Source organism: Notamacropus eugenii, chromosome 1 (genome assembly GCF_028372415.1).
Source record: "Notamacropus eugenii isolate mMacEug1 chromosome 1, mMacEug1.pri_v2, whole genome shotgun sequence".
Lineage (NCBI taxonomy): Eukaryota > Metazoa > Chordata > Mammalia > Diprotodontia > Macropodidae > Notamacropus > Notamacropus eugenii.
In genome coordinates, this window is record NC_092872.1 from 153029931 (window position 1) to 153046650 (window position 16720).

At 36.2% G+C, this 16720-nt stretch overlaps 1 protein-coding gene across 3 annotated transcripts in view; it reads left to right on the plus strand.

Moving 5' to 3' along the window:
• PCSK6 (proprotein convertase subtilisin/kexin type 6) overlaps positions 1-16720 on the plus strand; it is a 249589-nt gene that overhangs the window by 161854 nt on the left and 71015 nt on the right. For all 3 annotated transcript variants that reach the window (XM_072616874.1, XM_072616871.1, XM_072616881.1), the window contains exon 13: positions 3702-3838. In XM_072616874.1, coding sequence (XP_072472975.1) covers positions 3702-3838 — 137 coding nt within the window. The remainder of the gene's footprint in view (positions 1-3701; positions 3839-16720) is intronic.

A 16720-nucleotide genomic window follows, 5' to 3' on the forward strand; every position in this document is an offset into this window, starting at 1 on the left:
CATACAGTTCATCCACTTCCTCTTAGAAGTACCATTCCTCTTGGAAGGAAACTGGTAGCAAAGGTTCAAGGAAATAAGGCAGCCAGAAGCCCATCCCTTGGAGGAACAGGACAAAGGAAGACATGGGGGCCAGTTTGGAGAGCAGAGTAGGGGAATGAAAAGGGCTGTTACCTTACCACCTGAGGCAAGTTGGGAGTAGTGCCAGTGACATCCAGCCTTGGAGTTGAAGAAGAAAGGAAAAGGAGATTGATAGATTGGCTGGCTATGTTTGGCCTGTCTCTTGGAGATAGTAGTTCTATCTTTGAAAACTGATGTAGATTTTTAAAAAATCACTATCCTATAGCCAACCTGATTCTTTGAGCTAAGGCTGAATCTCAGAAGTTGAGCTGGAAAATAAAGACATCTACAGATACACTACTCTAAAAGCAAATAACAATATAATCAAGACCAAAGAGTGGCCCATCCATATCACATAGTACCCAGTGACACATTAAAAAAAAAAAAGAATCCTCCCAGCTCTACCAACCTTCCCTTTGCTTTTCCTATTTTCATTTCTTCCTATTTAATCTTTTGCTTCCCATTCTGATTCCTGTCTTTGAGGCAACTATGATAAAACTAAAAAAAAAAGGAATTAGATGTTCTCAGTTTTATTTAAGTCATTTTCTGGGAAGTATCACCTACATTTGTAGCACTGTCTAGGCATTTTTTAAAATGAGCTGAGATTGTTGATCAGAGTCTTCTGAATCTTGAGAAGAATTTTTTTTCCCAAGGCAGATAGGATAATGCCAAAAAAAATTTCACCCTGGTTAAATTAATTACCCTCTCATTTCTTTCATTTCTTGCTTAATTCTGCAGTTTCTTCAGACTGCCACTGAAGTTGACTTGACAATCCTTTTGGTAACTTGGCAGTTACAAAGATTATATTTACTCTTGCACATTTCAATTATGTTGGAACCAGTTCAGTACTATGGGAAAACAAAGATTCACTATGGCTGTTTTTAGACGATAGGGAGTTAATTTCTGTCTTTATGATAACAAGACAAAAATTGTACCAGGAATACCTTCCCTCTATTAATTGTTTCTTATTTACCCTGTATGAGGGCAGCTAGGTGGCACAGTGGATAGAGTGTTGGGTGCAGAGTTGGTAAAACTAATCTTCCTGAGTTCAAATCCAGCCTCAGACACTTAGTAGCAGTTGCTGTGTGGCCCTGGTCAAGTCACTTAACTTTATTTATCTCAGTTCCTCATCCTTTTAAGTGAGCTGGAGAAGGAAATAGCAAACCACTCCAGTATCTTTGCCAAGAAAACCCCCAATGGGGTCATGAAGAGGAGGACACAACTGAAACAACTGGACAACAACAAATTTATTCTGTATTTGGCTTGCTTTGTATATATTTCTTTGCATGTTGTTTCCTGCCATCAGATTGTAAACTTCTCGAGGGCAGAGATTATCTTTTATCTCTTTTTGTGTTCTCAGCATTCAGTGTGGTGCCTTGACACATAGTAGGTGCTTAATAAATGTTTATTGATTGATTTTTTTATTTTTTTTACACAAAATGTAAATGAATACTTTGTCTGAGGGTCTATAGAATTTAATAATGCTAATTGTGTGTATTTAGCATCCTCTAGGTGTTTTAAATTTTATTTTTCAAAAGGAGGTTGGAAAACAAGACCATGAAAAAACATCATGCTACAGGGAGAATAGAGTTGTTTTCGCCAAAGAAGAAAAGAGTTAGGACTGATTCAGTGGTGGTCTTTGAGGAGGTGAAGGAGGATGCTGTTCAAGTGTTTTCCACCTCTTTTGAGACTAGAACAGAACACAAAGGGTAAAAAACTAAATTCGTGGCACTGTTAAGTTATATTTCCAGATGGTCTTCGTAACAGGAAGGAATCAATTATTAATTAAAATTAATAAAAATTTAATTAATCTAAAAATTAATTAATTAAAATTTAATGAATTAGTAAACACTTTCTAAGTGCTTATACTATGGCAGTCACTGTGCTCAACACTGGGATTTGGGGATTCAAAAAGGCAAAAGACAGTTCCTGTCCACAAGGAGCTTACCAAAAAAGCTGCCAAATTCTGGAATAGATGGTCATATAAAGCATTTTGCAGATTATAAAAACTGTCAATGTGAGCCATTGATTATTATCGCTGTTACCTCATTCTTCTCTTTTTAGGAGTTCAGATAAAAATCAATGAGGATGAGCTGATATTTCTGATATTATTCTTTTATAACCAATATGTTGGGGAATGAAACAGAAGCTTTTTGTAATTGGCTAATGGTCCCGGGGTATAAACTCATCTTATTTTTCAGTCGTTCACTTGTCTTTCAGTCATGTCTGATTCTTCATGACCCTATTTGGGATTTTCTTGGGAAAGACCCTGGAGTGGTTTGCCATTTTCTTCTCCAGCTCATTTTACAGATGAGGAAACTGAGGCAAATAGGATGAAGTGACTTGCCCCGGGTATCAAAGTTAATGTCTGAGGCTAGAATTGAACTCAGAAAGATGAGTCTTCCTGACTCCAGGCCTGGCATTCTATCTACTGTCCCCTCTAGCTGCCTATTCATTTTATTTAGGTCACTTAAGTATAGCTATAGTGAAGTCAGAGGAGTGGACTAGGTGATCTGTTTTAAGATTCATGCGGCCCTCCCTGTCATGCTTGGCTATGTGACTCAATGGAAAGAGCATTAGGTTTGGAATCAGAAGTCCGAAGTCTAAATCCTGCCTTGAACAGGATCTTCAATCTAAAACTGAAAGGCACTTCAGAGTCAATCAATTTCATCCCCCTCATTTTATAAATGTTGAAACTAAGGCCCAAATAAGTTAATGGCTTGATCAAGGTCACACAGGTGGTATAAGCATCAGAGATGGGGCTTGAACTCAGTTCCTCTGACACTAGAGTCCCTATGCCACCCTTACTACATGGGCATTTCATTTAATCTCTCTGGGTCTTGGTTCCTCATCTTTAACATGAGGGTGGAATAGGCATGGACTAGGTTCCTTCTAGGGTCTCTTTTAGCTGTAAATCTATGATTATAATTTTCATGATGTTATTTAGAAAATAATAAATCCTTTATCTTTCTGTTTTATCTCCTCACTTAAACCTTAACTATTTAAAAAAAATACAGTTGGATGTGATCGGAGAGTAAAAATTTTGTCAGGAATCATCATGAAGACATTTTAAAATATTTCTTCATTTGTTCCCTAAAAAAAAAAAAACCAACAGAAAATAATCTATAAGAACAGGCTCTGAGTAAACAATGAATGTTGCCAGTATCAAGAAGATCAAGCTAACTAAGTTGTGTGGTATAATATGCACCATCTTTCAGAATTGAAGCTATTGCTCAGATACTCAAGGTCATAAGTCTAAGAGCCATACTCTCTTGACTCCCTTGAAAAGAGTAGTCTATATTTGTGAAATAACTAAGGTCAGGAATATGGTCTGGTAACAAATATTAGGAGTATAGTCGATAGCCAGGAAAGAAAGCTTAAGAGCCCATAAAGCATAGTGAGGTAGCCTGCGCTACGGAACCAGACTGGATCTCAGGAGCATATTCTAACCAACTACAATAGCCTTTCCTGGGCATGGCAAATTGGAACAATAATGCCAACCCATAATTTTGGTGAAAAGAGGTTCAATTCTTTGGAATTCAGATTCCCCCTGTGGTTGACTGATATCAAATCTCAAATTACAGATTACTTGATCATTCAAATGATGGCTTTACCAACTGGGAATTCATGACTGTGCACTGCTGGGGAGAAAAGGCTGAAGGAGAATGGACTTTAGAAATCCATGATATACCTTCCCAGGTCCGCAACCCAGAGAAACAAGGTAAGTGACTTTTGTGAATGGAACAATGATGTTTTATGATTAAAAAGTTTGGGGCTTCAGGTTTAATGAATCTCATGGCAACTTTAATATTAAAGCTCTTTTGTTAACAGAAAAAAATGCTATTTCTTTATCTATAACCTCATTTAGCACACTTAGTTAATTCTATGCTGTAACAGGAAATCTGTTTTAAACTTCTTCTTCCCCTTTTGGACAGGATAAAAAATTAGAGGTGTGTACATTTCTCAAAAGTCACTTTTTATTGGATTTTCACAGATATTTCCCTTTTCTTTTCCATTTTTCTGTGACACCTTCCAAAGCAGTGAATCAGTTCCAAAGAGAGGGGAGAGGGTGACATAGCCTGCCTCTAGACATCCCAAATGTTTAACTTTCCTGTTTTGTTAGGTGTGGGAAAGATGTCACTGACCTACTTTATTCCCCTGTCCTGAGAAAAAACCCACAATTCAATAGTCATTCTGAATTATTAAAAAAGAATGCCTCAGTCCTTAAAATTACTAAAAATTTTCCATTTGATCATTAACATTTAAGTCACTCCATTGTCACTGACATTCAGTCATTTGTTTGCTCTGTCACTGAATGTCTAACGTAATCCATGTTGCATGATCGATTGTTGAGACCTTTGGTTTATGAGTTATGGAAAAGAATGTGGAAACTGGTGCTTTTTCAATTGATTTTTTCATTTGTACATCTGATTAGTGTAACCTGTGTATCCATTATCTCAACCTTTCCCTGCCCCTGTTACCATAGATGAGGTTCACCTTGACATACACAGTGTGTCACAAATCTCTTTGGTTCATGCCCTCACCCAAGGTTTCTCCTGAGAACATCAAAGCAGAGTACCAAATATAAAAGAGGTTTTATGGTATCAAATAGAAAATGCAAAGGACTAGATGCTAGGCATGGATGGGTTGTTATCCATTTGAATCATTGGAGGGAAACCCCACAATTCATCACTGAATCATAGACAATACATTTTAGATGCTAGAAAATTCCATCTAAAGGAAGTCATTTATTTTGCTAAAGTTAAATCCCATAAATTACCATCATGGTCTAAACTGTATATGAATCCATGAACAATTGCATGACCTCATCTTCCCCCAGGAACATTTACAATCACTTTAGACTTAAGAGTGTCACCCTGGTGCTGAGGCCAACTCACATGTGAACAAAAAACTCAGGATTCCTATAGAGTCAAACACTCTTCTCCTTTGGTGTGTCCTAACCTCCCCTTGAGAGCTAGATAGTTCACACAATTAGCAATACCAACTAAGAGATAGATTGGCTTTGTTCCTCCACACAAGACTCCCTTCCAATCTTATCCTGTTTCATCTTCTTGCTGATGCACATGGTGCAGCCTACAGCCTTCTCCCCAGGTCCAGGCTAGGTGTTTCCATCTCCTCTCTAACCTTCTTTAACCCAAAGTCAGTCTCTCTCTGCATTTACATCTGGCAATGCTTCCTTCTGTCTTTGGGGGATATGTGGAGGCACTAGGTTTTTTCTAGGTCCTAGAGTGTGTGTGTTTATTTCCAGTTCCCCCATTATTTAGCACCTCTTGAAACCCAATGCCCAAAACAAACTAAATCTCTGGGCTAATAAAAATCACAAAGGAATCATTTTCTCTTTGACTTGTTTGGAAAAGTAACATGTCAGTCAACAAGCATTTATTAATTGTTTACTGTGTGGCAAGCACTGGGCTAAATGCTAAGAATACAAAAGAAGGAAAGACAATACCTGCCTCCTGGGAGCTTCTTTTCTAATAAGGGAAGACCACATATAAAGTGAAGCTGACCGAGGGTTGAGGGGGAGGTGTAAGAAAGGAATATAGCCTATAGGAGAATGAGCCATACAAGGCCTGAGTACCCTCCTTAAGAAAGTTCTGGGAAGAGCCCTCCAACCAGAGGGCCTGACTTGGGCAGAGGGTACTTCCAGTGTGTGAATTCCAGTGTTGCAGTGAAGCTTCTACCATGCTAGAACATGACAGAGGAAGTCTGGAGTATAGCTGGAATGTCTAGGTTTTCACAGACGTTGGTAAAAGGATAAAACTCCTGTATAGGCACTCATGATAATATGCATATGAGGTAAAGTACAGACTTTATTTCTCCCTCATAGGAAATATAGAACATGCAAAGCATTCACAAGAGTCCATAGACAGATATAATACTTATAGTGATACATAAACTCCCATTGGAAGGGAATTTTACGTGGAATTACCAGTGAAACAAATCTCTGACATTTTAGTAAATCCCTAGATTTCTGGAAGGAAGGAACAGGGGAGGAAGGAAGGAAGAAAGAAAGGAAAAAAGGAACACTGGGGGCAGAGCAAAGATGGTGGAGTAGAAGCAAGGACCAGATAGAGTTCTCCCACCAAGCCCCTCAAAAAACCTGTAAAAAATGGCTCTAAACAAGTTCTAGAGCAGCAGAAGCCACAAAATGCCAGACTGAAGCAAATTACCAGACCAAGACAATCTGGAAGGTTGACAGGAAGGGTCTTTCACACCAGGTAGGTAGTAGAGCACAGTTCCTTGTGGGTCACGCCAACAATGAGAGAGGAGGAGCAAGCCTTAGGGAACTGAATCTTGGGAGGCTACTGTGGTTTCCAGACTTCTCAACCACAAATGCTAAAGGCAGCTTCAAAAGTCAGTGGGAAGGGTCTCTCACCTGACTGAAAAGGGAGCATGATCTGGACCGGCCCAGCCTCAGGGCAGCTGCATCCACTGCTGAAGTGGAGGCTGCTTCTGGAGACCTCCACTTAGCAAAGCTCAAAAGTCAAGAAATTGGCTAGAAAAATGAGCAAACAAAGGTAAAAGAAACAGATTATAGATTCTCATTTTCTTGATGAAGAAGTGTTTTCTTACATTATTGATGACGAGAAAGATCAAATCATACAGCCAGAAGATGATAAAAAAGCCAAAGCTCCTGCATCCAGAGACTCCAAGAAAAACATGAGTTGGTCTCAGGCAATGGAAGAGTTCAAAAAGGATTTTGAAAATCAAGTAAGAGAAGTAGAGCAAAAATTGGGAAGTGAAATGAGAGTGATGCAAGAAAATCATGAAAAACAGGTGAACAGCTTGCTAAAGGAAACTCCCAAAAATGCTGACGAAAATAACACCTTTAAAATTAGACTAATCTAAATGGCAAAAGAGGTTCAAAAAGCTAATGAGGAGAAGAATCCCTTAAAAATCAGAATGGACCACTTGGAAAAAGATGTCCAAAAGCTCACTAAAGAAAATGATTCTTTAAAAATTAGAATGGAGCAAATGGAAACCAATGACTTTAGGAGAAATAAAAAAATTATAAAACAAAAGCAAAAGAATGAAAAAATAGATGACAATGTGAAGTATCTAATTGGACAAATGACTGACTTAGAAAATGGACCCAGGAGAGATAATTTAAAAATTATTGGACTACTTGAAAGCTGTGATCAAAAAAAGAACCTAGACATCCTCTTTCAAGGAATTATCAAGGAAAATTGCCCTGATATTCTAGAACCAGAGGGTAAAATAGAAATAGAAAGAATCCACTGATCACCTCCTGAAAAAGATCCCAAAAAGAAATCTCTTAGGAATATTGTAGCCAAATTCTAGTGTTCCCAGGTCCAGGAGAAAATATTATAAGCAGCCAGAATGAAACAATTCAAGTACTGGAGAAACACAATCAGGATAACACAGAATTTACCAGCTTCTACACTAAGGGATCAGAGGGCTTGGAATATGAAATTCCAGAGGTCAAAGGATTTAGGATTGAAACCAAGAATCACCTACCAGCAAAACAGAGTATAATACTTCAGGGGAAAAAATGGAACTTCAATGAAATAGAGGACTTCCAAGCATTCTTGTTGAAAAGACCAGAGCTGAATAGTTCTTTTGACTTTCAAATACAAGAATCAAGAGAAGCATGAAAAGATAAACAGGAAAGAGAAACCATAAGGGACTTATTAAAGTTGAACTGTTTACATTCCTACATGGAAAGATGATATTTGTAACTCATGAGACCTTTCTCGGTATTAGAATAGTTGGAGGGAATGTATACACACACATATACATATATGTATATATACATATATATGTACACACACATGATTTATACCATGTATATTTATAAAGAGAAAGACAGAGGGCACAAGGTGAGCTGAATGTGAAGGGATGATATCTAAAAAAAAGAAAATTAAGGGTTGAGAGGAATGTACTAGGAGAAAGAGAAAGGGAGAGGTAGAATGTAGTTAATAATCTTACATAAAACAGGCAAGAAAGGGCTTTTACAATGGAGGGGAAGAAGGGGAAGGTGAGAGGGAATAATTGAGACTTCCTTTCATTGAATTTGGCTTCAGGAAGAAATAACATACACACTCAATTGGGTATGGAAGTTTATCTTATCCTACAGGAAAGCAGGGATAGAAGGGGATAAGAGAGGGGGGATAATAGAAGGGACAGCAGCTTGGGGGAAGGGGTAATTGGAAGCAAACACATTTGCAGAGGTACAAGTCAAAGAAAAGAATTGAATAAATGGAGGGCAGGACAAGATGTGAAAAATAGTTAGTCTTTCACATGACTGTTATGGAGGTCTTTTGCATGACCACACATGTATAACCTATATTGAATTACTTGTCTTCTCAATGAGGGTGAGTGAAGAGGGGGGAAGGGAGAGAATGTGGAACTCAAAGCTTTAAAAATGAATGTTAGAGGTTGTTTTTACATGCAACTCGGAAACAAAATATGTAGACAATGGGATATAGAAATCTATCTTACCTTACAGGAAAATAGAAGGGAAGGGGATGGGGGAGTGATGGAAAGGAGGGCAGATTGGAGGAAAGATCAATCAATGTCCTGGAGTGGGGGATAAGGAGGAGATGGGGAGAGAATTTGAAATTCAAAATTTTGTGGAAGTGAATGTTGAAAACTGAAAATAAATTTATTAAAATTTTAAAAAGAAAGAAAGGAACATTTATTTAGTATCTACTTTGTGCTAGGCATGTTAATAAGTGCTTTACAAATATTATCACATTGAATACTCACAATAACCTGTGATAGGTGCTATTATTACCCCATTTTTCAGTTGAAGAAATTGAAGCAGACAGATTAAGTTAAGCCCAGAGAGCCACACAGCTAGTAAATGTCTGAGGTTGAATTTTAATTCCCTTTTTTCCTGACACCAGACTGAGTACTCTATCCACTGCACCACCTAATTGCTTCATAGGAGGTTCATAGGCTTTTACACAGTCTCCTCCAAAACTCAAAGTTCCACCCTGCGATTTTGTCTTAGGAGACGGTATTATAACTGAGGGCAAGAAAACCTAGTCTCAAATCCTGCCTCAGATACTTACCAGCTGTGTGACTCTGGGCAAGTAAAAAAGTAGATATGTGTATGTACACACATACATACATACATGTATGTGTATAGATATATTTGTGCATGTATATGTATGTATATGTGTATTTTTATGTATATGTATGTTTATATACATACTTTTATTTGTCTTGAATCTTAATATAAATCATAAACTTCTTGAGAGCTGACCATGTTTTATATTTCCTTAGTAGTCTACACAGTACCTAGCATATGCTAGATGTAAAAGCATTTGATAAATACTTGTTGAATTTGATGCCAAATATGACCTACCTTCCAAATGTGTCTTACTTTAGATCACCACTCAGAACTTGCAGCAGTTTTTAAAAAAACACTTGTTCCTTTAAAAAAACTATACTATAATTCAGTTTGTACATTTAAAAAAATTAATTCAACTTTTTCCAAAGGAAGACATGTAGCCCATTATTGAATTTGAATTTGAAATCCCTTCTTTTAATGGAGGGGTAGGATTTGGTATATACTTTTTTTTTGAGCCACAAGAACTTTTTCAGGACTATTTAGCACATGTCTGGCACACAGTAGGTGCTCAATAAATGTTTTCTAAATGGAGTACAACTATTTTAATTCCACATAACAGAATATTATGCTCTCACAAATGTTAATTCATGGTTGCACACAAAAGTGAAAAAAATCTAATTCTGCAGTCATGACGGTTTCTGAAAGTGTGAGGATTGTGATTTTCGGCCTACTTTATCTTCATTTTCTCTGACAAGAAAGAGAATTCAGTTATGAGGGAATTTGTGTTGATTTGCTCCTAGAAACAACTGGGCTGTCATCCTGGCTGCACTTCATTTGTTACTGTATGAAAGGAGAGATTTACTCAGTAATGGGATCCTTACTGAATACACAATGCCTACACACACACACACACACACACACACACACACACGTACTGTATGTATGTATATATACACACATACATATGTATTATGTGTGTATGTATATGTAGGTAAATGTATGTTTGTATGTGTGTGTATATACACACACAAATATGTATATCTATTTACGTATACATATATTGTAGAGGTTTTATTCTGAAACCTCATTGAAACACTAGAATTCACTAAGAGGCACCCTCTTCCCCAAAGTCTCTCCCTTTGATTGGAGGGCTCCTTCCTTATTATTTTACAGGCAGTATTGCCTGTGATTGTCCTTATATAAAATTGTTACTCCTACATCTACCTCCTATGACTTGTATAATTTGGCAAAATAACAAATTTCACTCTACAGTTTTTATCATCTCTCCTAACATTCTTCCTTCCCCCCTCAACATTTTTAACTTTTGCTACTGTATTCTGTTTTGACTACTCTGTTTGACCCATATTCATAGCATATAGCAGAAAGATTGTAAGCTAAATATCAATCAACAACAGGTGAATGTTGCAACACATTAATAAAAATGTAATGTAAAAAAGGCAGGAGTAATTCTCTGTGTTTAACCATTAGTCAGGTCCTTGTAAGATTACTCTTTCCAATTTTGTCTCCAAATTTGAAATGAGGAGAGAGAAACAGGACACATTCAAAAGAAATAAATGGAAAATAACACTTATGAGGAAAAGTTAAAGGAGTTAGTGTTACTTTGTCCAAATTAATAGCTCTCTGGTGAGTACTAAATGATCTCTTATAGTAACATTAATGTTTTTAATATGACAGTGCCTATATTTTTGCTTCTGGATTGCATAATAGCCCAAATTAGTATCTCATCAAAAGAAATGCCAATTTTTTATTGGTTTTGATGTTTTCACAACTGGTCATCCATGGGGCCTTTTATGTCTCCTATGTGGCCCATAGACTGTAAAAGTTGGAAAACCACTAGGAGGGTAAATAACAAATTGAAAAATTCTTTACTATCTACAGCTCTTTGAAAGATTTTTTGAAAGATCTAGTAGACAGTTATGGCACAATGAAGAACAATTAATGAGAACATAACAGCACCTTATTTTTATGTCACTAACTTGATGTATGACTTTGGACTACCATAAAAATTCTGATACCTCATAGTGGTATGAAGTTGACTCAAAAGCTTTGAAGTATTGACCCAGTGATAGATGATGTGTTGCTGTCCGAGGTCCAATCTAAGTAGGAGATGCCTATGACCAGGAGTTTGGCCACCAAGTGATGAACTGATCGCCAAGTGATCCGTGAAACAAGCAAAAATCCAAATGGACCTCAGTCTTGCACATTCCCCTTCTACTTCCACTTTGACATTGTAGAGTAGAAGGGAAGGGATGAGAGGGTGCTAAGAACCATTCAGTAATTCTTTGACCAAATACGAACACTAATTTTACTTTCAGGATTCCTAACGTGTGATCTTTGTCCAAAGATTTACAAACTGACATAGTACAAGTAGAATATAGGGGAAGATCCATAGTACAAGTAGAATATAGGGGAAGATCCATATTGACATTGACATCTTCATAATAAGTGAAATCAAAAGGCATATAGAAATTACAGCTCCATGAAAGAATACTTATAAGGGTTTCCTCAGTCAAATAAGGGAGTAGTGAAGATGATTTTATTATGTGCATAAAGACAATAAGGAAATCTCTTAATTCATGGGATGCTTGGCTAGCCTTTCTTTTAGTACTCATGATGAAAATATCAAACCACTGTAAAGATAGATGTAACTTTCACACCAATATCTGTTGCAGAAAACAAATAGGTAGAGAAATTTGTATGGAGCTAGATAAGATCCTTCAAGTTAAGTGAACGTAAACTTTGAGTTGTGATGTATTCAGTCTAAAAATGGGCAGAGGGAAAGAGGGCAAAAACTGTACTAGGCAAATTAATAACCAAAAGTAAGCACAAAAGGGTAAGTTTTGCATGTTAAAATAAACAATTTAAAATGAAAAATGATTGAACTAATAAAAAAGCACTACCTCTTAAAAGCATAATAAAATTTATAAAGTATTAACTAAGTTGATTAGAAAAATCAGATTTACAAAATAAAAAATGAAGAGAGGGAATTCATAAAAAATAGATAGGAAATGAAGAAAATTCTCAGAAACTACTATACCTATAATATTATATGGCAACAAAACTGAACATATAAATGAAGTAGATGTATATCTATAAAATATAAAAGACCCAAATTAACAAACTGGGCGTAGATAATTTTAATAACCTAATCTTGGACAAAGAAATTAAGCCAAAAATGAAGACCCATAGAAAAAAAACCTTGCATCCCAAGAGACTGAAAAGTAAATTCTGAAAAAGATTTTTAAAATACCAATTCATGTGCTACAAACTATGTTCAAAAGTAGAGAAAGGTGTCATTTTATTAAATTCTTTCTGTGAGACACACACAATCCTAATTCCCAAACAAGAGTAAAATAAAAAAGAGAAATATAATTGCAGACAAATATCACAAATCATTTTTGATGCAAAAATATTAAATAAAATACTGGTAAAGACAGTGTGGAAATGTATCCAATTTTTTTTCCCTACAGTCAAGTCAGATGTGTGCAAGGGTCAAAATTAGGAAAATAATTCACTTTAAAAGTCATATTCATACCAAAAACTATATGACTGTGTGTCAGTGGATACAGAAAAAATCCTCCAATAAAAAATTTCCATTTATGTTGAAAACAGTAAAAAGCTCAGGATATTTTGATGTGATCAAAAGCATTTATATAAATTCAAGAGCACACATTATTTATAAGAAAGAAACACTGGAAAACTTCTTAATAGGTTAAAAAGGCATTCCTTCCTTTCTATTAACAAACAGCAGAAAATTATAAGCAGTATGTATTGTTCAAAATTGAGAAATTAAATGTTTGCTAATAGTTCACTCCACCCCAGAAGGTACTGCCATGAACTGGAATAGAAGGAAGAAAGGAGGGAGGGAAGAAGGAAAGAAAGAAAACAAGGTTTTATTATATGCCTATTATGTGTCAGGCACTGTATTCTGCACTTTACAAATATTATCTCATTTAATCCTCATAACAACCAACCCTGTGAGGTAGGTGCTATTATTATCCCTATTTTACGGTTGAGGAAACTGAGATAGACAGAGTTTAAATGACTTGCCCAGAGTCTCACAGATAGTAAGAGTCTCAGGTTAGATTTCAACTCAGTTCTTCCTGACCCCAAGTCCAGGGCTCTTATCTTTTACATTACCTAGCTGCCTCTCTGATAGTGATAATTATGTCATAAGGTATTCTGATTAAATCCGGAACCTGGGATTAACTTTGAGGGCACTTCCTCCATCATGGAGATTATGACCCACTGAAAACTTAGTTTTAGAAAATTACCTGAGGCTTAGAGAGATAGAGTAATTTGTCCATGATCACACAGGTGTAATAGGCAAAATTGAACCCAGGCTTTCCCAATTCCAAGTCCATCTGTCTATCCGCTGTGCCTCCTCTCTATAGTCTTTATACGCCAGAGGAAATACATTTAGATGTACTAAGAGATACTAAAATGAAGGATATTTCCTAATGAGGAAATTGATTAAAGAATAGAAAACAAGACCTCATGTGTTTTTCATCCTTGTAAATCTTTTGCATAAATAACAGTCATCAGCTTTATGTGGTTGTGTCAGAGGACTGACACAGACAATGTCATTGTTCTCATTCTCTCTGAAATTCTATAATTTAATGGAATTTTCCTGGGATATTTTTCAGTATTGTCAAGAAATTCTCTTTGTCCCCATAAGGAGTTGTAGAAGTGGCATAAACCTCCCAGGAGTTGTTATTCCCCATGTCTTTTGCCAAAAATAACAAGTGTAGGCAAGTGTTATATCATTGTTATATTACAATACATTCTTCTTCATCATGATGAGCACTGATTTCTAGGACATGATTAACCTTTCTGTGTTTCCATCTTCTCAGTCATTGCAATCAGCAGCTCTTTCTCCCCATTTGTTCCTTAAAGTTTAAGAAGGAATTGGCTCACTGTTGATCCGACTGGAATCTTTCTTTCTACCATTGGTAATATAAATGCATTCTCTGATTAGATACTGCTGTTACAAAGATGCACCCCTGTACGGTCCATTTGCCATACGAACATCTGACCACAGACCATGCATTGAACCTTTTTCATTAGCTTGGAAGCTACAGTCACCCAAGGAGGCATGCTGAAGAGGGTAACTAAACAGAGTGTATGAGCATCCCTGCTGAAGTAAAGAGAAAAGAGGAGAAAAAGAGCAAAAGAGGGAGGCTTATTATCCATTTGCCTTCCTGTGCATGTAACTTATTTTAGTCATGTAATTTCAATTTGCATTGGGCTTTTTGGAAGCTAAGTTATTTCACATATATTGTCTGAATTGATTTTGTTTCCCAGGATAATAATAGTTCACATTTACATTTTAATCTTTCAGGAGATCTGTGATCTGTCAACACGGGTCCTCCAATCAGTAGCATATATCATAAACCATTCACATATGTGACTCTTCTCTTATATCTTCCCTTAAATCCTCCTCCACTCAAAATGGTCAGATCTTCCTCTAGATGTCTTGTGGAGGTGCCAATAAAGCACATAGTCTGTCACTTATGCTTTCATAGAGTGCCTTAAAGTTTGTAGAGCATTTTCTTCACAATATCCATAAAGTCAGTGGTATAAGTGTGATTTTTTTCCACTTTGCAGATTAGGAAACTGAGATGTAGATAGTTTAAGTGAGTGAAACACATCTGTACAGCAATGTGACACCATAAAGACTACTTAGGTGACCATTGCAATAGTCTACCTCTTTTTATTTTTAACTTTTCATCTCTCCCACAATTTGTACCCAAACTTCATTTTTCTTTGAGGCTTTACAAGTAGATATCTTGGAGTCATTGTTTTCTATGTTTGTGTTTTGGGCTTCTCTATGAGCATAATAGCTCGTTTTGGTGGGATTGTTTTTGTTTGCTCATTCTACCAATTTACTTCTTGACTTTGCACTTAATGTAACATCCTGGTATTCCAGGATCTTAGGTAATCTGCAAACTTTGAGGGAGAGAGAGAGAGAGAGAGAGAGAGAGAGAGAGAGAGAGAGAGAGAGAGAGAGAGAGAGAGAGAGAGACTGGTCTTGTAAAAAGATAGCAACATTCCAAACTCCTTCCATTCTCCAGAGAGGAGGTGGCAGTAGACCTGATCTACTAAGTATGATGACCATTCAAATACCTGACCAAGCATCAGTGACTTTTCAAATACCTTGCTAGTAAGAATTTAGTCAGAAACAAAGTGCATCTATACAACTTTGGAAGGAAAAGAAGAGAACTTATTCCAAGTGAAGCAAGCAAAAGCAGGAAAACAAGACACACAATTACTGCAATGAGGCAAATGGAATAATCACAAAACAATTAAAACTCTATGCTGTGAAGTTACAATAACAGGGATGATAAGGCACCTTTCTCCCTTATTTATTGAAGTAGGGGATTATTACTGTGGAACACTATGGATGTCAGATTTTTTCAAAATTTTGTTTGTTATTATCTGGTTCATTTTTCCTCTATACATGATCAATCTTCAGGAAGATTCAGGATGTGGAGAGGTAGACTGGGAAATGTAAATTACATGAAAACATAAGTTATCAATAACATGCTGGGTTTTTTAAAGGCAAGGAAGAAAGGAAAAACAAAATAAGGAAATAAATGAAGGGAGAAGATAAAAAGGAAAGGGGAATAAGAAAATATAAGAAGAAAGGGGAAGAAGGAGGAAAGGAAAGAATAAGGGAAAAGAACAGCCACTAGCATTTTAATATTTTTTTGTTTTTACAAGTTGTTAGGTTTTTATTAGACTCTATTACTTAATTTAGGATTCTATTTTGAGAGGGTAAAAACATTGCAAAGGAGCCAGAGGGAGAAAAAACTATAAAACTATTATAGTTTAGAAAACTGTATCCTGGTAGGAAAGTTAAAGTAGTTGGGATCATTTAAACCTGAGGTATAACCAAAAATTTGTGAAAGAATATTATCAAAAGAAAGTTGATCAACTCTTCTTTCTCCACTGAAAATTAAGCAAAAAATGAGTTTTGAATATACCCAAAATATTCTGTCAAGTGTTTTTGCTGAGTTGGTTATTTTTATTCACCTTTTTTTTAAACCTATCTTTCTTTGTTGCAATTTAACATTGTCCAGTGATCATCAACTGTCTTGAAAATAGGATGTTCTTTAGTACTGGTGTTATTGAGGGATACATATAAAGGAAAGACTTTTTAAAAGTATCAATAAAGCTTTAATTTTAAAAAATTCAGCAAAAACTATTTAGGTTAGAAATGAAGAAGCCTTTATTAGTTGTTAGTGATTGAACTTGACTTCTGATGGATGGATAGCATCCCTGAAGAACTTTTATCCTAGAAAAGGAAATGGATCATTTCTGTATTGTGTGAGGGCATCAAGGTGGTACATCCTTTTAATGCTCCAATTCTAGTTGTGTGACCTTGATCTCTCCTGACTCAGTTTCCTCACCTATGAAATGGAGATTCAACATATACCTCACAGGTTGCTGTGAAAATACAATGAGATGATGGATGTGAAAGCACTTTGCTAAGAGTAATCTTCTTATCATCTTTATAAT